Source organism: Lissotriton helveticus, chromosome 4_1 (assembly GCF_964261635.1).
Source record: "Lissotriton helveticus chromosome 4_1, aLisHel1.1, whole genome shotgun sequence".
Taxonomy (NCBI): domain Eukaryota; kingdom Metazoa; phylum Chordata; class Amphibia; order Caudata; family Salamandridae; genus Lissotriton; species Lissotriton helveticus.
In genome coordinates this window covers 582,041,783-582,063,595 of record NC_136063.1, presented here as the reverse complement: position 1 = coordinate 582,063,595, position 21,813 = coordinate 582,041,783, and the positions used below count along the sequence as shown (strand labels likewise).

The window sequence follows — 21,813 nt, the reverse complement described above, 5'->3', positions numbered from 1 at the left end:
CAATCCAAAAAACAGGATAACATGTTCACCACTCAAAATGGTTGCATATTTCTCTATACTAATTACCAATGGTCCTGTTTGGGTTCCACAGTAGTGTGCTACTCTAGAAGCGCTTCAGCGCCTTGTCAGGGCTAGCATGCGCTATATAAATGCAAACCTTTCCCTCTTCTACCCCTCCACTATCCTTCTCAATCCAGATAACTGACTAACATATACACCGATCAAATTACTTTCATAGTTCACTATACTAACTCACCACTTATCCTTTATGGGTTCCGGAGTAGCGTGCTACTCGCCAAAGAAGCACTTCAACACCTTATCAGGGGTAACAAGCGCTATATAAATGCAAACTATTTCCCTCTACTATCCTTCTCAATCCAATTAACTGATTATCATATCCACAACTCAAATTACTTTCATATTTCACTATACTAATTCACCACTAATCCTTTATGGGTATCAGTGTAGCGGGTTACTCGCTGAAAAAGTGCTTCAACACCTCATCCGGGGTAGCAAGCGCTATATAAATTCAAACCTTTTCCCTCGTCTATCCCTCTACTATCCTTCTTAATCCAAATAACTGACTAACATATCCACCACTCAAATTACTTTCATATTTCACTATACTAATTCACCACTAATCCTTTATGGGTTTGTAGAGTAGCGTGCTACAAACCGAAAAAGCGCTTTGACACCTCGTCAGGGGTAGTAAGTGCTATATAAATGCAATTACAATTCAATGTTCATAGAAGAACAAATCCTAAAATTTGCATTATTAGTATCCACCAACTGACTACAGAATGAATAATCAGCAATCCTTAAATTTCCTATTCTCAGCTGCTCAGTGTAAAACTCACTTTTAAGATGGCAGTGAAATGTGATGCTGTGCCCATTTCAAAAATCTTTTTTTGGAAACTCAATGTGAACTAAAAAGTTAATTCTGGGTGTAAATGCCCAGCTCCTAATTCCCAAAATCCGAATTTGTGGATATTTACACCAGCAGATGGGACTTACATTCACTTACATTCAGACAATCCACTAGAAAACTTGAATTCCCTGCGTACTAAGTTTAGGGCTAGAGGGTAAAAAGAGGTGTGACATTGGGGCTAGATGGTCTTGCAAGAATGTAGGGACCACCCAAAACACCATTACAATTGCAATAGGCAGGGGTACGTTTTTCAGGAGTGGGGGTGCAATGGAAGGATTTTTTTCCCCAGAGATAAACATTTTCCTAAAATAAAAAAACAAAACTCTTCTTTAAGGCAAACGTACAAATCCGCAAAATGTATTGTTCCGGATTGTATTTCCTGTGAATGATCTGCCATGTACGTTTTGTGGATGAATGCAAATTGAAATCTATGATTTGGGTGAATACCCAAGTCTAATCTGCATTTAAAATTTGAGCATCTACAATCTATAGATATCCAACTTTTTCTGAAAACCAACTGGTATAGATAGGGCAGTCTTTGTCACAATAAAGAGGTACATTAGCCAGTATATAGATGCTGTGGTGCGGAGCAGTCAGTAACAGATGTGCTGCAGTCCAATAAAGAGTTGCAGAGTTTAATAGGACCCAAAAGAGCCTCACTCACCAATATGAACAGTTTCATATGCATCAATACAATGTTACGTATAAATCGGGAAGCTAAGACACATACGTTTCATTGTACTTTGCTTCGAAGGATAGTTATCCACAGATCTAAGGCATGGACGGATTTTGCTAAAAAAAAGTTTAAAATCATGATCAAATAAAGCAAGATGTCCCTATATTGGGTTGATGAATTTCCAGCCTCAGTGACTCTTCCAACGTGCCAATGGATTACCCCCAACTACAAGGCACCTAATGATATATTCACAACTGTAAAAAGAGCACTCATTTTACCTTTCACTCAAAAAAATTAAAGAAAATAAGGCATTAGCAGACTCCGTGGTAGGAAGAAATGCGTTGGAACGTCCCATGTTTACACTGAGCTGGACCAGCCAGGCTCGAGGAATGGCTCTGCTGAATAATCAGAGGACTGGGCCAAAGCAAAATCATTTCCCCATATTCCATTAAAAAAAATTATTTGACCAGGAACACACTAGAGATTTATTTTTTACTTTTAGAAATAACGCGTGTAGACTAAACAAAGACTGCTATAAATGTACTGACTAACTGATTCGGAAACAGGAAGCCATTTTTGGAATCCAGTTAATATTCAAATCAAGGCATTTCAGTTCAAATATTCCATCAGTTTCTTGCCTTGGGGGCATGCGTAGTTTAAGTGCCAGTGTCTGTCCATAAAGCCAGAATAAACGTGTCTTCAAGAGGAAGGCAACACAAAGGGTATGTGAACACCTGGATCTCAGAATACCATGACGTCGAAGATATCAACATGAAGGTGTGAAACCTGCAGAGTACAGGTTAAAGTGTGGAGGAAAGGCCACTGACAAGCATGCATCACAAAATGGACGAACTAAACAGTATCATTTATTATGACCTTTCGCTTCACAGTAAAGTACCAGGTTTTCATTTTCATGAACTTTAACAGCATATTAGGAGACGTAACATGTCGTCTTGTGTACACATTCACACATACATAACAAAGCAAATATCTTATCAATTAGTATATTGGGGGTGGATCATTTTCACATCATTCTAGAGCTTGCTGTTGCAGTTTCAGCACTACAACAGGGAAGAAAGGCCCGAAGTAGGTTGTGGTAAAAATAATGGCTATGGAATTGAAAGAGGACTGTTCTTTGGGGGTCTGTGCTGAAGAAAAGGAAGGGAGTAATGAAAAGATAGTTTCCTAGACAATCAAGATCCAATTTAAATTGTGTTTGTCCTCTTTATTCCCAAAGAACCCCAGATGGCAGGAAACCAACATTCACCCAAAGCATGCTTAAGTACTGATGTTGGATCTCACCATATTGGAGGTATCAGTGAGCTGCAGTGGGCACCCAAGCCTCGATATGAGATCTGAAGAAGTTTCACATCACTCTACCATTCCAGTTGTGGATAGGGGGCAACCACAAAAAAGTCTCTACCCGGTTTTACTCTTCCATGGAGAGATACTTAGTGCTGGAAAAACCATGGAAAGGTAAGATACCTAGTGATGCCGGAAGCCTAAATAGTGGAGAGGGCCCAGAAAAAGGGCCTAAATTCAGGAAGAGAGGAAGCTGAATCAGAGGTAGTTCTCTGAGAGAAAAGGAAGAAGCTTTGAGGGATAGACAATGTGCTTTCTTTACGTTGGCCAGTTTGGGAAGGAGAAGACTCAACTGTTACAAGCCGTTGCTAATGAAAATATTCAGACACTGAAGCTTCAGAGATGGAATAATGGCAATCTTTTTAAATGAACCGCAAACCCCAACCACGGGAGGACAAAACCATGAACTTGGTACTGTCGAGAGACTCCTGGTGGGACTTAACCATGATGAAAACGTCGTCTAGGTAGATGATAAAGCATGCTAATTGGGAGAAAAGTTACATGAGGGAAATGCAGCACTTTACCCTGCCAAACTGGAAATATGAAACAAAAAAGGAGGGGCACAAGTGCAAAGTCCAGAAAATATTAAAAAATGCATCTGGATGATGCTCGAAACAAGGACTGCGCATTACCTGGCGATGCTGCAGAGACAGTGCCACATAGGAAAAACAGAGTAACAGTGAGGCAGAGGCCCAAGGACAACTTCGATCTTAGAAAACACACAGGGCTTGCAAAACAGAACACAAATTAGAGCGTGCAGGGAAGGAGGTGGAAGCACAATTGTTTAAATGCATGCATTAAAGGAATTATAAAGGCCAAAAGACAGCCATCTTGTTGCTGCCAGACGAATAACAAAAAGGAAGGCAAAATGTTGATGTGCTACTACTTATTTTATGATTTATTCATCTAGGACATATTGTATTGTTTTGCTTTAAAGTTATATGCCTAGTATTAAGCATTTGAGCCTTGAGTTCAAATGTAATTCTAACCAGAATATAATATTCCTGTAATGCAATTAAGGATACTACCTACCCTTCTGAGGGATAACATCTATCTTGTATGTATGTAATGATAAGCTTCAGCTTGTAAACTGTTGTAGGTACACCATTGAAATGGCTTCCACCATTTTGTTCTTAGCTATGCCATTGCGAGATAGGATGAATCTTATGCAGTTAGCCAACCCTGCACTAAAAGGGTTGTATGTTCTTACAACGCATTCCGTTGCAACGCATGCCTTTACCACGGAATTTTTTTTTACGCATAATCTTTTCCTTGATTTCGTCCGTGGTGACGTCGGACGTCGTTAAGAGGAAGCGGAAGTTCCTTTCCGTTTCCTCTTAAACGACGCAGTTTTCCTGCACATCTCGACGTTTCTTCTGGTGAGTTTTTTTTGGGGGGGACCCCCCCTAGCCCCCTTTTTTTTTAACTCTTTACCACACATGCCTATACTACGTACCTCGTAGTAAAGGTATGCATGGTAAAGGCTTTCATAGTAACCACGCATGCGTTGTAATGCATGCGTGGTTAAGGTATTCGTGGAAACGGCCGCGTTGTAGTGGCCGTTTCCCCACTAAAAGCAGCTGCTCGCACCTAAGGTCATGTCATCTCTGTTCAAGATACAAGCAACCTCAGCAGTAGCGGCTTCTCCACTAAGGCAGTGGAGCGTCGGCCGCTGCTTTTAAGCAGTGTCACTAAAGGAAAAATAAAATGATAATGAATCTATGACAGAATATCGAGAATGCAAATATCGACAGACAAAATATCGGCGCTGGAATATCGAAGGCAAGTATATCGACACCCTATCTACAACATGGTAAGTACAAAAATATCGAAAATAAAATATCGATGTTAAAAATATCGTAATTAAAAATATCGTTTTTATCCAAGTAAAAAAAAAAAAAAAAAATTAAATAAATAATACTTATATATAATTTAAACTTATTTAAAAATGTATTATAATGTTTAAAATGAATAAATAATACATATTTAATATTAAACATTTAATTAAAATTAAACGTACAATATATAATATATACTTAATTAAGATATATATATATATTTATTAAATGATTTAAAAATATTAACAAATACTATAAATTAAAAATACAACACGCATAAAATAATAACATAAATAATAATTATATTTAATAAATAACAACAATTAAATATACTTTCAATATTAAAAAAATTAATTAAATACATTATGTAACATATTAAATACATAAATAAATATAAATAATATTGGATAGCGTAAGGGTAAAAATTATTATTCAAACTCCAAAGGGTGCAACAGTAGGGAAAGCGTTGGATAGCAGGTGGGTAAAAATTACTATTCCCACTCCAGTAACTGCAATAGTAGGGAAAGCGTTGGATGGCGTAGGGGGAAAAATTACTATTCCCACTCCAGAGATTGCAACAGTAGGGAAAGCGTTGGATAGCGGGTGGGTAAAAACTTACTATTCCCACTCCAGTGAGTGCAACAATAGGGAAAGCGTTGGATAGCGTACGGGTAAAAATTACTATTCCAACTCCAGAGGGTGCAACAGTAGGGAAATCTTTGGATAGCATAGGGGTAAAATTACTATTTCAACTCCAAAGAGTGCAACAGTAGGGAAACAGTTGGATAGCGTAGGGTGAAAAATTACTATTCCCACTCCAGAGAGTGCAACAATAGGGAAAGCGTTGGATAGCGGGTGGGTAAAAATTACTATTCCCACTCCAGTGAGTGCAACAGTAGGGAAAGCGTTGGATAGCGGGTGGGTAAAAATTACTATTCCCACTCCAGAGAGTGCAACAGTAGGGAAAGCGTTGGATAGCGTACGGGTAAAAATTACTATTCCAACTCCAGAGGGTGCAACAGTGGGGAAAGAGTTAGATAGTGTAGGGGTAAAATTACTATTCCAACTCAAAAGAGTGGAACAGTAGGGAAAGAGTTGGATAGCGTAGGGGGAAAAATTACTATTCCCACTCCAGAGAGTGCAACAGTAGGGAAAGCGTTGGATAGCGGGTGGGTAAAAATTACTATTCCCACTCCAAAGAGTGCAACAGTAGGGAAAGCGTTGGATAGCGGATGGGTAAAAATTACTATTCCCACTCCAGTGAGTGCAAAAGTAGGGAAAACGTTGGATAGCAAGTGGTGAAAAATTACTATTCCCACTCCAGTGGGTGCAACTGTAGGGAAAGCGTTGGATAGCGGGTGGGTAAAAATTACTATTCCCACTCTAGTGAGTGCAACAATAGGGAAAGCGTTGGATAGCATAGGGGTAAAATTACTATTCCAACTCCAAAGAGTGCAACAGTAGGGAAACATTTGGATAGGGTAGGGGGAAAAATTACTATTTACACTCCAGAGAGTGCAACAGTAGGGAAAACGTTGGATAGCGGGTGGGTAAAAATTACTATTCCTACTCCAGAGGGTGCAACACCAGGGAAAGCGTTTAATAGCGTAGAATTTTATTTTAACATACTTATAAATTATTCTTATATTTGAAATAATGTATAAATAATTTTTAAATACATCAACATCAATAAAATACAATTACTAATTAATAAAACCAATGAAATTTAAAAAAACGAATTGACAATAAATTAACAAACATCATTAAATAATAATAATTAAATATTACTCACCAAATAATGAAAAAAATAAAAATAACTATTTATCATAAAAATAAAAAATAAATTTAATTTACAAATAAAATTTAAGAAACAATATACAACATATAAAAAATTTGTAAAAAGGTTTACCAATTAATTAATGATTTTTTCTAGTTATTAAAAATAATTACGATTTAAAAATATTAATTCCCAATTAAATACATTTATTATGTTTAAAAATAATTATTTGCCATTTAATAATTAATTAATACATTAATTATCAGTAAAAAAATTGTTTAAATAATTAAATATTTACAATTAAATTACTTCCCACCCAATACCCCTATAAAACAACACGCTCCAATACTAAAACCTCACATTTAATAAAAATTAACAATAATTACCAATTAAATAATTAATTTATCAATTAAAATAATTAATTTCCAATTAATAAATAATTACAAAATACATTATACATCAAATAAATTAATTATTTACAATTAAATTACTTCCCACCCTATTCCCCTATAAACCCACAACCCACTCTGGTACTAAAACATAACATTTAATAAAAATTAACATTAATTACCAATTAATAAATTAATTTATCAATTACAATAATTAATTGCCAATTAATGAATAATTACTAATTTATTTTTACATAAAATTAATTAATTAATTACAATAAAATCACTTCCCACCCTATTCCCCTATAAACCCACAACCTGCTCTGATACTAAAAAATTACATTAAATAAAAATTAACATTAATTACCAATTAAATAATTAATTGATCAATTAATTGCCAATTAATAATTAAATTAAAAATTATTTACACATAAATAAATCATTAATTATTTACAATTAAATTACTTCCCACCCTATTCCCCTATAAACCCACAACCCGCTCCGGTACTAAAACATAACATTTAATAAAAATTCACATTAAATACCAATTAAATAATTAATTTATCAATTAAAATAATTAATTGCCAATTAATAATTAAAATAAAAATTAATTACACATAAATATATAATTAATTATTTACAATTAAATTACTTCCCACCCTAATCCCCTATAAACTCACAACCCGCTCCGGTACTAAAACATATAATTTACTTAAAAATTAATTTATTAATATATAAAAAAAATACACATATAATATAAATTAATTTAAATACTTAACAAATACATATAACACATACATAATAAAAAACATAACAATAATACTAATATCGATATTAGTGACATCGATATTAGTTACATCGATATTAGTGACATCGAAATTAGTTACATCGATATATATGCTATCAATATTACTAACTTCGATATTACTTACATCGATATAAATAAATTCGATATTACTTACCTTAGGATCGATATTCTGTCCAACGATATTCTTGACATCGATATTCATGACCTTTGAAATTTCAAACACGATATTTTGGTAGGTCGATATTTACAACTCGATATTTTGACTGTGTACCAATGATAATAACTATAAGTTATTATGAATGTATTTTTTCCTTGTTCCTGCAGCTTTGTGGGTGGGACGGGTGGGCTGCTCTGCTGACAGAGCAGGGAAGGGGAGGAGTGGTTTGCACTCCCTAAAGTGCGCATGAATGTTCTCCATTCAGGCTGCATTATATCCTGAGTGGAGAACATGCCCAGCCTCACATTCTCTGGCTGAGCGCCGATCCACAGCGCTCAGACCAATCACAACGCTGCATGGCAGCATTGGGATTGGCTATTGGGAGGCTGAGAGCCGGGTGCATCCGGCTTTCTGCCCTGGAAGTGGGGAAGAGGACCGAGAGGAAGAAGCAACGGCGGACGGCAGCAGCAGACAGGTATGTGTGGATTTTTTTTGTTTACATTTCTACATTTCATTCCCTCCTGCCCCTACGCCCCACCCCGCGACCTGCAACATCCACTGCCTTCAAATACCAGCCGCCACTGAACCTCAGATGGGGTTCTCCTCACTGAAGTGAAGATTCACTTTTCATGTCTGGACATAGCCAATACCTTTTGTGCCCGGCAGGATTCGAATACAGATTTGAAAACTTTCCCGGAAAAGCAACGTGATAAATATGATTTAATATTTCTAGACGCATCCTCACAATACTGATAAACTCTGAGGAACCTTACCGTATATCTTCAGTAACATTGATGTGCCTTTTTTCATGTGCTCTCTGCATTCTTCTAGGACAACCTCTGTTCTTCGAAAACATGACATACTTTGGTTTCTCGATGTTTGTGTGTTCATAGTGGGCAGGCAGTAGGCCGCTGGCTGTTTCAAAGTCATCTGCAGTGCACAAAGAACAGTGAGTCACAATTTATCAACACCTGCTGTCAGTAATTTATTTATTTAATGCGATTTTATATAGCGCAAACATTATCCGAAGGTGTCAGAGCGCTTTACATAAGAACCAGTTGCGATACATAAGGATTTAGGATTATATGAGTTACACAAAAGATGCAAACAGAAAAAAATTGCAAATGTACAAGTGGTAAAGTCACACAAGGAAGAGATACAAGCAGAAAAAATTGCAAATATACAAGTTGTAGAGTCACACAAGGAAGAGTTACAAACAGAAAAAATTGCAAATGTACAAGTTGTAACGTCACTCAAGGAAGAGATAGAAATGGATAAACTCTAAGAGTCACATAGGAATGGTAGAGCGTACAGGTCTACTACATATACTAGTGGTTAGAGTTATCTCTTAATACATGTATATACAAATAGTAGAATTTCTCAGGTCAAGGTCCAAAAAAACAAACAAAAAAAACAATAACTAGGAGAGCAGAGTTCCATTAAGGGGGTCAGTAGTCACAGCACCAAGGGAGGGTGGGAGGGATACAAGGGTATGGAGAAAAGGCAAATCAGAGGATCGTCAAGGGGAAAAGAGGGAAAAGGGTAAAGGACAAGGGAATGGACAAGATGGCGGGTCAGGGTCCAGACAAAAACAGCCAAGAACAGCAGCATGTTTGACCACTTGGAAGATTGTGTGGCAAAAAGGAATAGTCCAGCAACAGACCTTTTCAATAACACGCTCCAGAGTTCTAGTTAAGAGACTTAAACCCAAACAAAGTTATGCCACGGATACCTACCAGGAGCTTCATGGACAGGACACAGACCACTAGTGGTGTCATTCTCACACCCCAACCAGGAACCATCTAACCTCCATAGCTGTCTCTCAGAAATTCAGGGATGAATGAACTGTTCGTCGTTGAAGCTCAACGGATCGAAGACAGATATCCTAATCCTTGGCCAAAAGGGGACTTCCCTTCCCCCTAACATCTGGCCCCCTTGTTTGGGCGAACCTCCAGTCCCCAAGGCTGAGATCAAAAGCCTGGGAATCTGGTTAGAAAAAGATCTGTCCTTTAAGACCCAGGCCATAAAAACCACTGGGATCTGTTTCGGGCTGCTTAAATCTGTCAGGAAAATTCTGCCCCTGCTCCCTCCCGTCTCCCAGAAACTGCTCATCCATGGCCTCATCCTCTCAAGGCTGGATTATAGCAATGCCATATACCTGGGGGCCCCCGAAGCAACCTTCAATAAACTGCAAAGGATCCAGAACGCCGCGGCACGGATCCTTACCAACACTCCGGCCAGATCTTCGGCCAGACCAGCTCTGAAGTATCTCCACTGGCTCCCAGTGAGAGAGCGAGTCAAATTCAAGGCTCTCTGCCTGTCCCATAAACTCCTGCAGGACAAAGGCCCCCCCATCCTCAAGAAATTTATTAGGCCCTATAAAGCCGCAAGATCCCTTCGCTCTGACCACAAACACCTTATCACTACTGTCAGAGTGAAGAAGGCACGCACGGACGGCGTTTTTCGGTGAACGCGGCCAGCCTGTGGAATGCCCTCCCCCCCAATCTTAGGATGGATCCAGATCACCTTCGGTTCAGAAAATCGCTGAAAACTCACCTTTTCCCATGATCTCCACCCTGACGATATCCTCCTGAGTGTCTTGATCTTAGCGCTGGGATGCTTACGGGTTACTATGCGCTCTATAAAACCTTAAATAATAATAACTGTGAGAAGGTCTTGGAGAGCCTCATCAATGGGGAGGTGCACTGACACTAAGTAAATTGTATACTCCCGTGTATGGCTGTGTGTTGGGGAAGGCGTAGACCTTGAGCTAAGTAAATTTCTGCAACTGCATTGTGCACTATTAACACAGTAATCCAGGACTGAAAGGGGAGGAGTTCTGCATCCTGAACCCACAACGTGTCTCCTGCGCACCCATACTGCAGCCACAACATCGATTGAACGCAGACAACTTGGACCTCAGTAAGCTAGGGTCAGCACTAGAGAATTAGCAGCCTAGGCAAAGTTGGCTCAGGATTACTGAGTGTCAGAGTCTAATCTTAAGCACTTTGGAGAGGGCTTTTCACTCAACCTCTGATGTCACCGCCTTAATGAATAGCTCAAGCTCCTATGAAAATGAAGAGTACAAATGCCAGTTCTCTAGTTCCTCCCTCCTCTTTCTCCTCCATCCGAGAAAGGGTGTTGTTTCAGAAGGGGTCTAGTACTACAGCTCATGCCCACAGGACAGAGGGTTGGATCCGTAGCTCGTGCACCATGGGACCAAGACAATAACCCTGATGACAGTAGGGCAGGAATAGTGGGCATGGGATACGAGTGACTTTGACATTGTACATAATGGCCCAGATTAGGAGAAAGGTTGCAGGACCTGAAACAACATGCTACCACACACCCTCAGATGACTCACAAGGATTACCCAGGACACAGTCAATGCCCACGAAGGCATTAACCCGCCTTCTAGTTAACCCATATTCACTTACAGCAGTCTGCCCTAGAACTTAAAACACCAAGAGGCCAAGGAATAGCCAAAAGCTGTGACATAAAAATGCGTAAAATAACATGACACTTTTAAAGAATGCGCCACTAACTGGAAAAGGTCAGCAACAGTCCTCATAAATATTGCATTGCAGCATTGTAGTTCTGCCAGTCACATTCTGCTCACGTCAATCCAATTTCCAAGAAAGCGCTACAAACAGGAATAGTGACCTACATGTATACACAGCAAGGACACTTTCTGTGTTGACGCATTCCATGCATACTCATCTTTTGTTTCATCATTGTTATGCCTGACAACCCATCGTTAAATACAGGAGCTGGCTGTGAATCAGCCAAGAGACAGGCCATATCTCAAAAGCCAATTCTTTAATTAAATACCTTTTGATGGTTTTAAAAGCAGAAGAAAAGATAAAACTTAGAAAAACACACAATACAAAACGTCAATCGGTGACGTGGTATTTAAATTGATCCCCAGACTGAGAGCCTCAGATGTACTTCTGAAACTGGCAGACACCCAATTATTTTCCTTCTAAGTCTCCCAGAGCGCCTCCCTTCACTCCCTGCGTAGATGTGGACTCCTACAACCCCCATCGGGGATCAGCCTACAAAATGACTCTTAAAAAATAATTCTGCCTGTCAATTTATCTCTTCCAAAGTGTTGATGGGAAGTTACTAAAATTCAAACTGTTAGGCATTAGGAAAAGCAAAATGGTGTGTGAAGAGCTGGGTTTGGAATTTTAAGCCTTCTTTCCCAAAAAATACCTAAAGTCATCTTCACAGCTGTAATCCATTTACACGCTCCTTAAAATTAGTTATTCTGATCAAATTAATCTTTTCTCCATCTAACGGTTCAGTTTACATTGACCTTTAGTTCGAAATTAGTACATTTTACTTGGTAAATGAATTCTATAAGTGGAAATCTAGTTCTACATTTGGAATGCAATTCACTTTGTGAATGCATTGTCAACAGGCATTGGTAAATGCATTAGGTTTCGAGTATGTGATTAATAAATAATTTCTTTTTTTTGTTCAAAATAAAAATTTACATTTTCGTGAATGAGGCACTGCTGGATACTATAACCAGGTTTTCAACTAATGTGCAAACTATATGTATATTATTGTACCTGTCCTTGGCAAGAGAGGGAGAGAGACACAGACAGAGAGGGTGGATAGAGCAAGGGAGAGAAATAGGGCAAGAGAAAGAGCATTACAGAGGTGCATTGGGAGAGCGCTTTGGGGTTACCCGTAGTAGAGGGGCAGATCTTGCTGCAGGTCAGCATGGATGAAGTGTTTTCAGGGCTGTTTGTGGGTGCCAGTGCTGGCGGAGAGGCGACGGCTGCATGCCAGAGTTGAAATCCATGGCAAGAGCCGTACGGGGGCCCTCAGTTTGAATGGCAGCAGGTCCTGCAGGTGAAGTTGATGTGCATTGGCGGAGCTGAGCGTGGCTGCTAGTGCTTGGATAGCTGAGAGTACTGTGGATGGTGGTACTGATTTGGCAGGCTTTGCTTTCAGGGCCTTTTCGGTGCATCATTGGGTGCAGTTGCTGCTTCTGGGCCCACTACTGGGGTGGAAAGAGGGGCCTGGGGGTGTGGATGTGAGATTAGAATTTGCTGGACTGCTTTCTAATGAAAGCACACGCCATGGTTTTGGGCACATTTTATCTACCCGGTCTCAATGGCTGTAGTGAAACCAAGGGGCTAGGCAAGGGTGTCTGCCCGAAAAAGAATGCATGGTTAGCATAAGCAGCACTGCCCGTTTGAGGACTTCATTCTCACCATGTTTGCAAAGCGCTGTAGGTCCAAGCCAGGGTGACCGCCCTTATCAAGCATCCGTCACAGGATACTACTAACAGTCACATGACAAAGACATAGCCCTCTTAGCCGTGCGCGCAATTTCTTCCGCTTTCAATCCCGCCCTCCGGGAACTGTGCCTCTGGCATTTGGGCATGTTTGGCTGCAAGACCGAATCGATTGAAAAAGACAGAAGGGTTGACTCTTAAGAAACACACTTGGAAAAGTCTCATCCACCTCAAGGTCCACTTATCACCATGCAAGGGGCTGCTGGCCTCGAAACGTGTCGAAGCCTGAATAGATACTGCTTGCAACGATGTGTGTCCACGGCATGCTGCTTTGTTCAAAGAAGAGACAGCGTTAGTTTATGTGAAGGGACTCACCATTCCACCGTGGAACGCCGTCATTTGGAGGCTGGGGTAAGGCGACTGTTTTTTGCTCTGTGGGATATATATATATATATATATATATATATATATATATATATATATATATATATATATATATATATATATATATATATACATATACATATATATACTCATAAATTCAGATTGTGTCATGATACTTTGCTACATATGGCCAATTGCTTGTGAGTACCGGGGGTGGGGCTTAGGGCTGAAAGCGAGGTAGGAGAACGATGCATTCCAAGCCTCGTGGAACAAATGAAAGTTATAGCGTGGAGTGAAACATAAACAAGAGAAATGAAAGACACCGGATCGGACTGCGAACAAAAACCTTTGAGTAACCAAGTAAGCCTTCTTAGCGCGGTGCAGGCAAAACCGAAAACAAAAGCTCCACAAAAGCGCATGAAAACAGTACTTTGGACACGGGACACTGATAAGAGGAACAACAGGAAATAGTATGCTACAGCCAATAGAAACAGAGGAAAAGTAAGTGGCAAGCACACCATCCAATGAAAAGTAAGGGTGGGATGTAAGCCCCTTTTAAGATTTATATTAAATACAATAGATTTCACAAGCACAGCGCAGGCGAAACCTAAAAAGGAACCTAGGTTCTTCTGCATTCGCACAGCGACCAAAAATAATTAGCCACATTTCTTCATCCCTTAAGAGTGTCCCAGAAATATGATACCAGCCTCTCCCTGCGTCATTTAGCTAAAGAAGCAGAGAGCCTGCCATAACATCAAAGAATGTTGAGGCTAGAGCTAACTGAAACTGCGTGTGAGACAACAACAATTGGGATTTTAGCTAAGGACTGGAAGTGACCACACACCAGGTCTCCTGAAGAGGCTTCATTCAAGGAGGTCCCAGGGTAGAGTTTCGATTTAGATACCTACCCGTCATCCACCACATGTTACCTCATGAGAAGGAACCCAGATGCCTGAATTATCGACTTGAAATTCAGCAGGGCCAGACATTTTATTAATGGGGTGTTGTGAGGTGGGCTCTCTGATTACAGGTGAAGCATCATGATACCATTTAAGTGACAATAATGTAAGGTTGTATCCCAACCAAATAAACTGACTGAGAGGAGCCAGCTAACGGGAGTGAATTTATAAAAGAATGAATGGTGGAACATGCGTGTTCTTTAGAAGGGCTGGCACTGTTAGTATCACATAGTAAAAACAGTTATGAGGCATGTGTTGTTTTCATATAAAACTGTTCTGAGGAGAAAGAGGAGTTAGAGACATTTTTTGTTCATACATCAGAATGCTAACATGCAATAGACACTTCTCATTTGTCCTAACGATACCCACCACAGTGTGTCAACCTGAAAAAAGTAATTTTAGAAGCGTTAGGATTTATAGCCCTAAGGGACTGTTTTCTATTTATTTTTAAAGATGTTCACGTTGGCTGATAAATATGTCCCTAGGTAACCATTAGAATGGCTTATGGATAGGATATCCATTTAAGGACTGCTCTGATGTATTTATTTCCGATAGAAAAACAATAAAGTCATGGTTGCGATGGCTGAATTAGCCACTGATGTTTACTTGGAGCAGCATTCCTGCCCATTCTTCTTTTGCTCACTATGTCACTCCAGTAAGAGACCAGTCATATGCAAATCAGTCTTGGCCACGCACCAATATGAACAATACAACCTGAATTGCCAGTTATGGTATGTTCAGCCCAAGACCAATTTCAACCAATTTGGGCCTCATCAGTGAGGTGCAGTTTGAGTTCAACGGCACAGGGGGTGTGGAATCCAAGTCTGTGCATATGTCACTTTTAGGATGTCTTTCTTGGAAAAATAGAAAAATTACTGAGGGAATGATTTAGAAAGGGATTGAATTAATCTCAGTCACTAGTAATTATTTGCGCTGCATTGATTTGTTGCTCAATATGCCAATAAAGACAGAGACCAACCACATAGAAATCACTTTAGAAAAATGTGCAGTATAGGAACGTGCAGTCCTGCGCCTGTTCCTCCAATACCATTACCTACTGGTATAGTGGTAATTATTTTAATTCAATGGAAGGTCCATCAACTCATTAATTATATCAGGCCAAAACAAAAGTCATATTTCATTATTCCAGTGGTGTGTAGGTTAATAATCCTTGTTTACAGATTCACTGTATTCCCAATGTTTTATTCAAAAGTTCAGCAGACAACTACAGCCAACATGTGTTTTGAAGAAAACCTTCGTTCTCAAGACTTTCAAGGAGATTAGTATTAATTCATCTTTGATTCTAAGATGATTTTGTAATTTCTCTCTCAATTTGGTCATCTCAGATAAGGTATCAACAATCATTTTGTATACGCTATTTTTGAATTTCGGTAGTTGCCCCAATTATGATATCCGCAACACTGCCCCAATAATGGCATGTCCTCGCGATGGGCTGTCAATAACAGTCCAGGCCGAACTGCGAGGCCTGGTGCCCTTTAGACGGGAACATAAGCAACTAATAACCAGTTCAGTCTATCTGGCTCTCAGCAGTGAGTTGCAGCTTGAATCCAATTATAAAGTACGCATGACGGCCAGGTCTAGGCATACATTCTGGGGGTCTCAGAAAAAAGTGATGGATGTAATGCTACAATTAATACATAGCTGCCAAGGTTTTAGAGTGCTATGTGTGACATTTCCATAATTTCGGTGTAATTATGAGTGACATTTCAACAACTATGAGTGACACTTTCGTGCGAGCAAAATCAAGCAATTTAAACGAGTGCGATTTACCACCCTTTAACAGTGACCTTCAAGTCTCCATTACCACTCTCTTACATGCTTTTGTTTTGTTTTATAGCGCTACTCTTACCACTGTAGTGTGTCAGAGCACTTTACATCACACAGAAACAATGAATCCCAAGTGTATAAATCAGTGTATAGCAAATGTTACATAAGAGGTGTAGGAAAGGAGTCATAGGGCATTCATACTGGGTATAGTTTGAGTGCTTGATTGTGTGTGCAAACTCAGAATTTAAAATGAAATGTACCATTGTGGCTGGGGGTTGTCTTTACTAATAAGAATTGATTTCTACTCAAATGAACCATTTTTGCATTATTAGGATAATGAAAAACTGTGAGAGAAATCAAATCTAACCTATACCTTGGAGTTTCCACACAGCTCTCTGATGAGGGTTAATAGTTCACTGTTCAATATTAAGATTTTAATTTATAAATTGCAACTAATAAATGGATCTCTCAGACAAAAGCAGTAACCCACTGAACTATTTACATTATATGCATTTCTGTGATCTGCATGGTGCACGTGCTTTGCAGCAGGCATATTAACCCTCTGCGCTACTTTTAGGTCAAAACTTTCACTAGAGAAAACTCAATCGATCCCCAGCACATCCGTTAGTCACCAGAGTTCTCTTGAAATTTTGTGTTGTTGCCCAAAACTTGCTGGGGGCAGGAAACCTGTCTGGTGCCATTGGAATGTGACAGACACATCGACGGGCGTGGGATATTAGGTGACACGAGTTCAGTGATCGTCACTAAGGCCAGTAAATGTGCAAAAGGAGGTGGGTACATTACCACCGATCCGGGAGAAGGCCTGGGTGGCCTGTGGGGATGAGTCTGCAATACCATGTGGAAACTGGTCACCTCAAAAGGGGCATTCAGGTGAGCATAGAACAGGTGTGCACACCGATCATGTGTGACAACGTAGGTGCGTAAACCTGTTTTTACCAAACATTGCTCCATTTGTGTAATTTGGACTGGGGGCAGGGTTGTTTAAATGACTCGACCCTGTGCACTGTAGTGCATTTGTTGCTGCGCTGAACCCTCTTTGGATCTGTACCCCAATAAGGGAGTCTGCATCCTTCTACCAATGCCAACGCTCCTTGGATCCCATCTGAAGTCAGAGAGGCTATGGGTGACTTCCATATGGGAGTATACTGTTGGGTCTCACACCTTCGATACCCTCCATCTTCCTTTCACTTAACTGCTGCTCTCCACACACTTCTAATCGTAGTGACAGTTTTTCATGCTGCTCAGCATCTCTCAAGCTTCTCATAGAGTAATTAATACTTATTACAGCCAAGCGTCTCCCTGACTCATACAAAGGAATACTATTAGTGGAAAAATAAAATATCTGTAATCTTTTCATAACAGCCCTCCCGAATCTCTTAATTTCAGGGCTCACTTTCAAGTCATGAAATCATGTTGGCCTTTCTTCAGACCAGAACCCGGTTATATTGATTTATTGCATTGGACTTGCAAGACTGGAGGGCTGCGAAGGCTACGCAGCCTGACCTCTGATACCCCTATGAATGGTGCTTCTCTAGGCATTAGTCTTGATATTCGTAGGGGTAGGGTCCACGTGTCTTTGCTCTTTGTGAAAGGAAGGTGCAGTGGGTTTTCGAGCCTGTGTGTAAATGCTCCTTGTCACTCTGCTCCCTGTTGTGACCCTCGTGCAAATGGCATTGATCGAAAGCAAGGGCTTATGTGCCTTCTTCTTTTCATTGCCGCGAAATGATGAAGTGTGTGTAGAGATGCTGCCCTACGACGACTGATGTACCATCTGTATGCCAGCGACCGACCCTCCATGTGCATACAGCGGGGGTCAAGTGCCCCTCTCTGCGATCCCTGCTCCTTGGCGTCCATCTGAAGGCCGCACTTCCCCTCATTTTATCAAATTTATATTCTTATCCAAGGATTAAGCACACTGACTTACATTTTTTGCAAGTGGAGCTGCAATTCGATTTCGTCCGCCTCATGGCCGCAACGACTCCCGCATCCAAAGCCAGCCCCCATGGCATGATTCAGACCGAGTCAGAGCAGTAGATTTGGGTTCCAGGCGGCGGCCACTGCAGTCTGTGGGATTCGGTCGGTCGCGGCGGCGGGGATCTTCCTTTTTATTTTATTTCAATTAAATTATTGACCTCAGAGATGCGCACTGACATTACTAGTGCTGGGCAGCCTTCCCCCCACAACCACTCGCGCAAGAGTGATGCCGCTCTCACCAAACTCATCTATCAGGAATAATCCTGCGCTGAGCGGGTGATATACCATTGTACGGCTGCACGCACGTGCGTGCTATAAGGACCAATTAGTACCGGGGGAGGTTGGCTGGTCAGCCTATGGTAATACAAGCAAAACACCGTTCAATCAGGATGAACCATCAAAACGTTATAGCAGAACTCGCATAGGCTGCTGTGCCCCGTCTGCTTTGTGTTTCTGTAACCTAATTAATGTAAATGTAAATGTAGTATACTTGTAAAGCGCACAGCTGCTCCAGCAACGGGGCGTCCCGGCGCTGTATAACTCTGGGGAACCCGTCCTGGCTTTCCCTGTGGGATGGTCCCTTGCTGGGAGTCCCCAAGGTGGAGCCAGGAATCCCCGGAATTGGTGAGGCCGTTGTGGAGATTAGGCAAGCTAATGCCCAGAGTTGCCGAGTGGAACCCCTGATTAGAGTAAGCACCGAAGCGAGAATTATCAAGTCCGCTGACCAAGGTCCACGACCCTGCCGCGTCGGGAATTGAACCCTGGTCCCAGGCTGACTTCTGCTCTCAGGCCTGCTGCCTCTAACCAGTGAGCCACACTACTCCACTAAAAATATTAGACTCTACGAACCACAAATATCGGTTATACAGTCAGCTTTTAAGTACGCTGATTTGCGTGACAATCATGTCACATGCGATAATGCGGTAATGTAACTTAAAATGCTTGGCAGGGCTGTTAATATCAGCCACTGGTAAATACATAGGGTCACATTCAAGTCATCAGTTTTCTTTCCCTAATATACCTATACATACGGATACTTGCCACAGTCCCTATACAATGATACATTTTTTGGAAGTATGACTTGGATGTTTATTATTTCTTTAATTCGGGGTTTTTTGTCTGACGTTTTGTTAGAATAACTGTAATATTTGATTTACTTGATTTTATCAGGATTTCCGAGCTATCATAAACGCTTATATCTATTTATTTAAGGTTGCCCTTTATTTGTCACAAAGGTGATTTTCAACTTTGTGGCGACCGTCATCATCTGTGGCAAGTGGGTTTTATTAATGTTTCCCCAATATATTAGTGATCATCCCACCATAAAAGAAAATATTAATGTCTTACAAGCAGTTCTGAAGGGGCACTCATACAGTATTCCATTATTTTTTGGCTAATCCTTTTTTATGGAGTGGGGGTTACGAAGGTGGGTTTTCCTTAAATGTACAACGTTATCTAAACTGCTAAGCCACGTCCCCATTGAATGTAAAAAACAAGCAACTCCATGCAAGTTTCTGGCTTTTGTTATAAGATCAAGGCTGACTGCATACTGTTGGCTCCTATCTCTAAAGGTACACACAAGATAAAAGCAATGGAATAGAATGCCACTATCTGCGCACTAATGGTATCAACTAACTGAAGATTTAAATCCATCAGTTTTAGTCTAACTAAATCCCATTTGTACCTATCAAAAAAATATGTGTGCTTGTTAGAAACACTCGATGTACAGCTGACACATATTTCTGTCACAGAAGAATGATCTACCTAATACGGTTTGCCACTGACTCACTAAAAAAAGTGGCAGTCCAATTTTATTCTAAGGAAAAACAAAAACACACTGTAAGTGCTGTGCCAGGTAACATTATGGCCATTTTGTTGTTGTTCAAGTTAACAGCCCATAAGCTCATTCAAGTGCTATAAAATAAAATACCATCTGAATTACAACTAATAAGGATAAGTTACTCACCTGTAATCCTAGTTCTCTTCCAGGGGTATACTCATCAAAGTCATAAGCAGTGAATTATCCCCGCCCATGTGCGGGATCCCGGAGCAAATAGCAATATATATATATATATATATATATATATATATATATATATATATATATATATATATATATATATATATATATTTACAGATATATATATACATATATGTACATACATATACAGGTGTATGCCTAGATGATACATTGTATAGAATGTACAACCCCATACACTTAAATATGTATGTATAGCTACATATATGAACATGAAGCCCATCAACAAGACAAAAACAAATAGGGCAAACAGTCACAAATTACATCAGTTTTACATATATAATAATAAGTCTCTCAAGACTGCTTGTAATAGAGACTATACACTGTAAAGGTTTCATACAAGAATCCTTTATTTACCAAAACAAGGAAGGATAAAAAAATTGTAGGCAGTTTGGCCCATAGGCTGCATAAAAATAACTGTCTTAATACAGAAAAGAGAACTGGCACCTCGCCTTTAAGGCTTACAAGAATCTGAGCACTTTGCCTTTAAGAACCTCAGAGAGCACTCTGCTCCCAGCATGCCCCACAGGTGACAGTTAGGTCAGTTAGATCAGTTCTTTTTTGTAAAGGCGTTGTCAACTTATTAACAACTAGCACTCGCATTGCTCGTCCGAGGAGGCGGGAGGGATGCTTATGACTTTGATGAGTTTACCCCTGGAAGAGAACTAGGATTACAGGTAAGTAATTTATCCTTCTCTTCCAGGGAATACTCATCAATAGTCATAAGCAGTGAATAGAATAGCAAGCCCATACCCCACACTTAGCGGACGAGCATTTCAGCACTAGTACTAAAAAGACAATAACATCTTTGAAAAACCGACCATCAACCAAACAAATTCCTCATGGATGCCCGACCTACTTGAGCATCTGCCTGAGCATCTGAATCCAAGCAGTAATGGCGAGAGAAAGTATGAACAGACCGCCATGTAGTTGCTTTGCAGATTTCTGCTATGGGAATGTTCCTGAGGAGGGCTGTAGTAGTGGCCTTTCCTCTGGTTGAATGTGCTTTAGGCCTTCCCTGAAGAGACTTATTGGCCAACTGATAGGCCAAGGAAATTCAGGAGACTATCCATCTTGAAATGGATCTCTTTGATGCCACTAGACCTGTGTTAATAAGACCATAATTTACAAATAGTCTGTCTGTCTTTCTTATATCTTTCGTCTTGTCTAGATATAATTTTAACACTCTTTTAAGATCTAAGGAATGTAATGCCCTTTCAGGGGGAGTAGAAGGGTTAGCGAAAAATGTAGGTAAAGTAATGCCGTGATTAATGTGGAAATCTGAAACCACCTTTGGCAGGAAACTAGGATGAGTTCTAAGAACCACCCTATTTGAATTTAAAACAGTGTAGGGTTCTTTACAGGACAAGGCTTGCAACTCGCTGACTCTACGTGCAGATGTAATAGCCACCAAGAAGGCCACTTTTCAAGACAAGTGCTGCAGTGACGACTTGTGTATTGGT

General features: G+C 40.1%; 1 protein-coding gene across 1 annotated transcript in view; it reads right to left on the bottom strand.

Annotated features, from left to right (window-relative positions):
* Positions 1-21,813, bottom strand: part of PPP1R42 (protein phosphatase 1 regulatory subunit 42) — a 541,010-nt gene that overhangs the window by 66,683 nt on the left and 452,514 nt on the right. Inside the window, exon 10 of the mRNA XM_078687204.1 lies at positions 8,709-8,865. Within this exon, the coding sequence (XP_078543330.1) occupies positions 8,709-8,865 (157 nt within the window). The remainder of the gene's footprint in view (positions 1-8,708; positions 8,866-21,813) is intronic.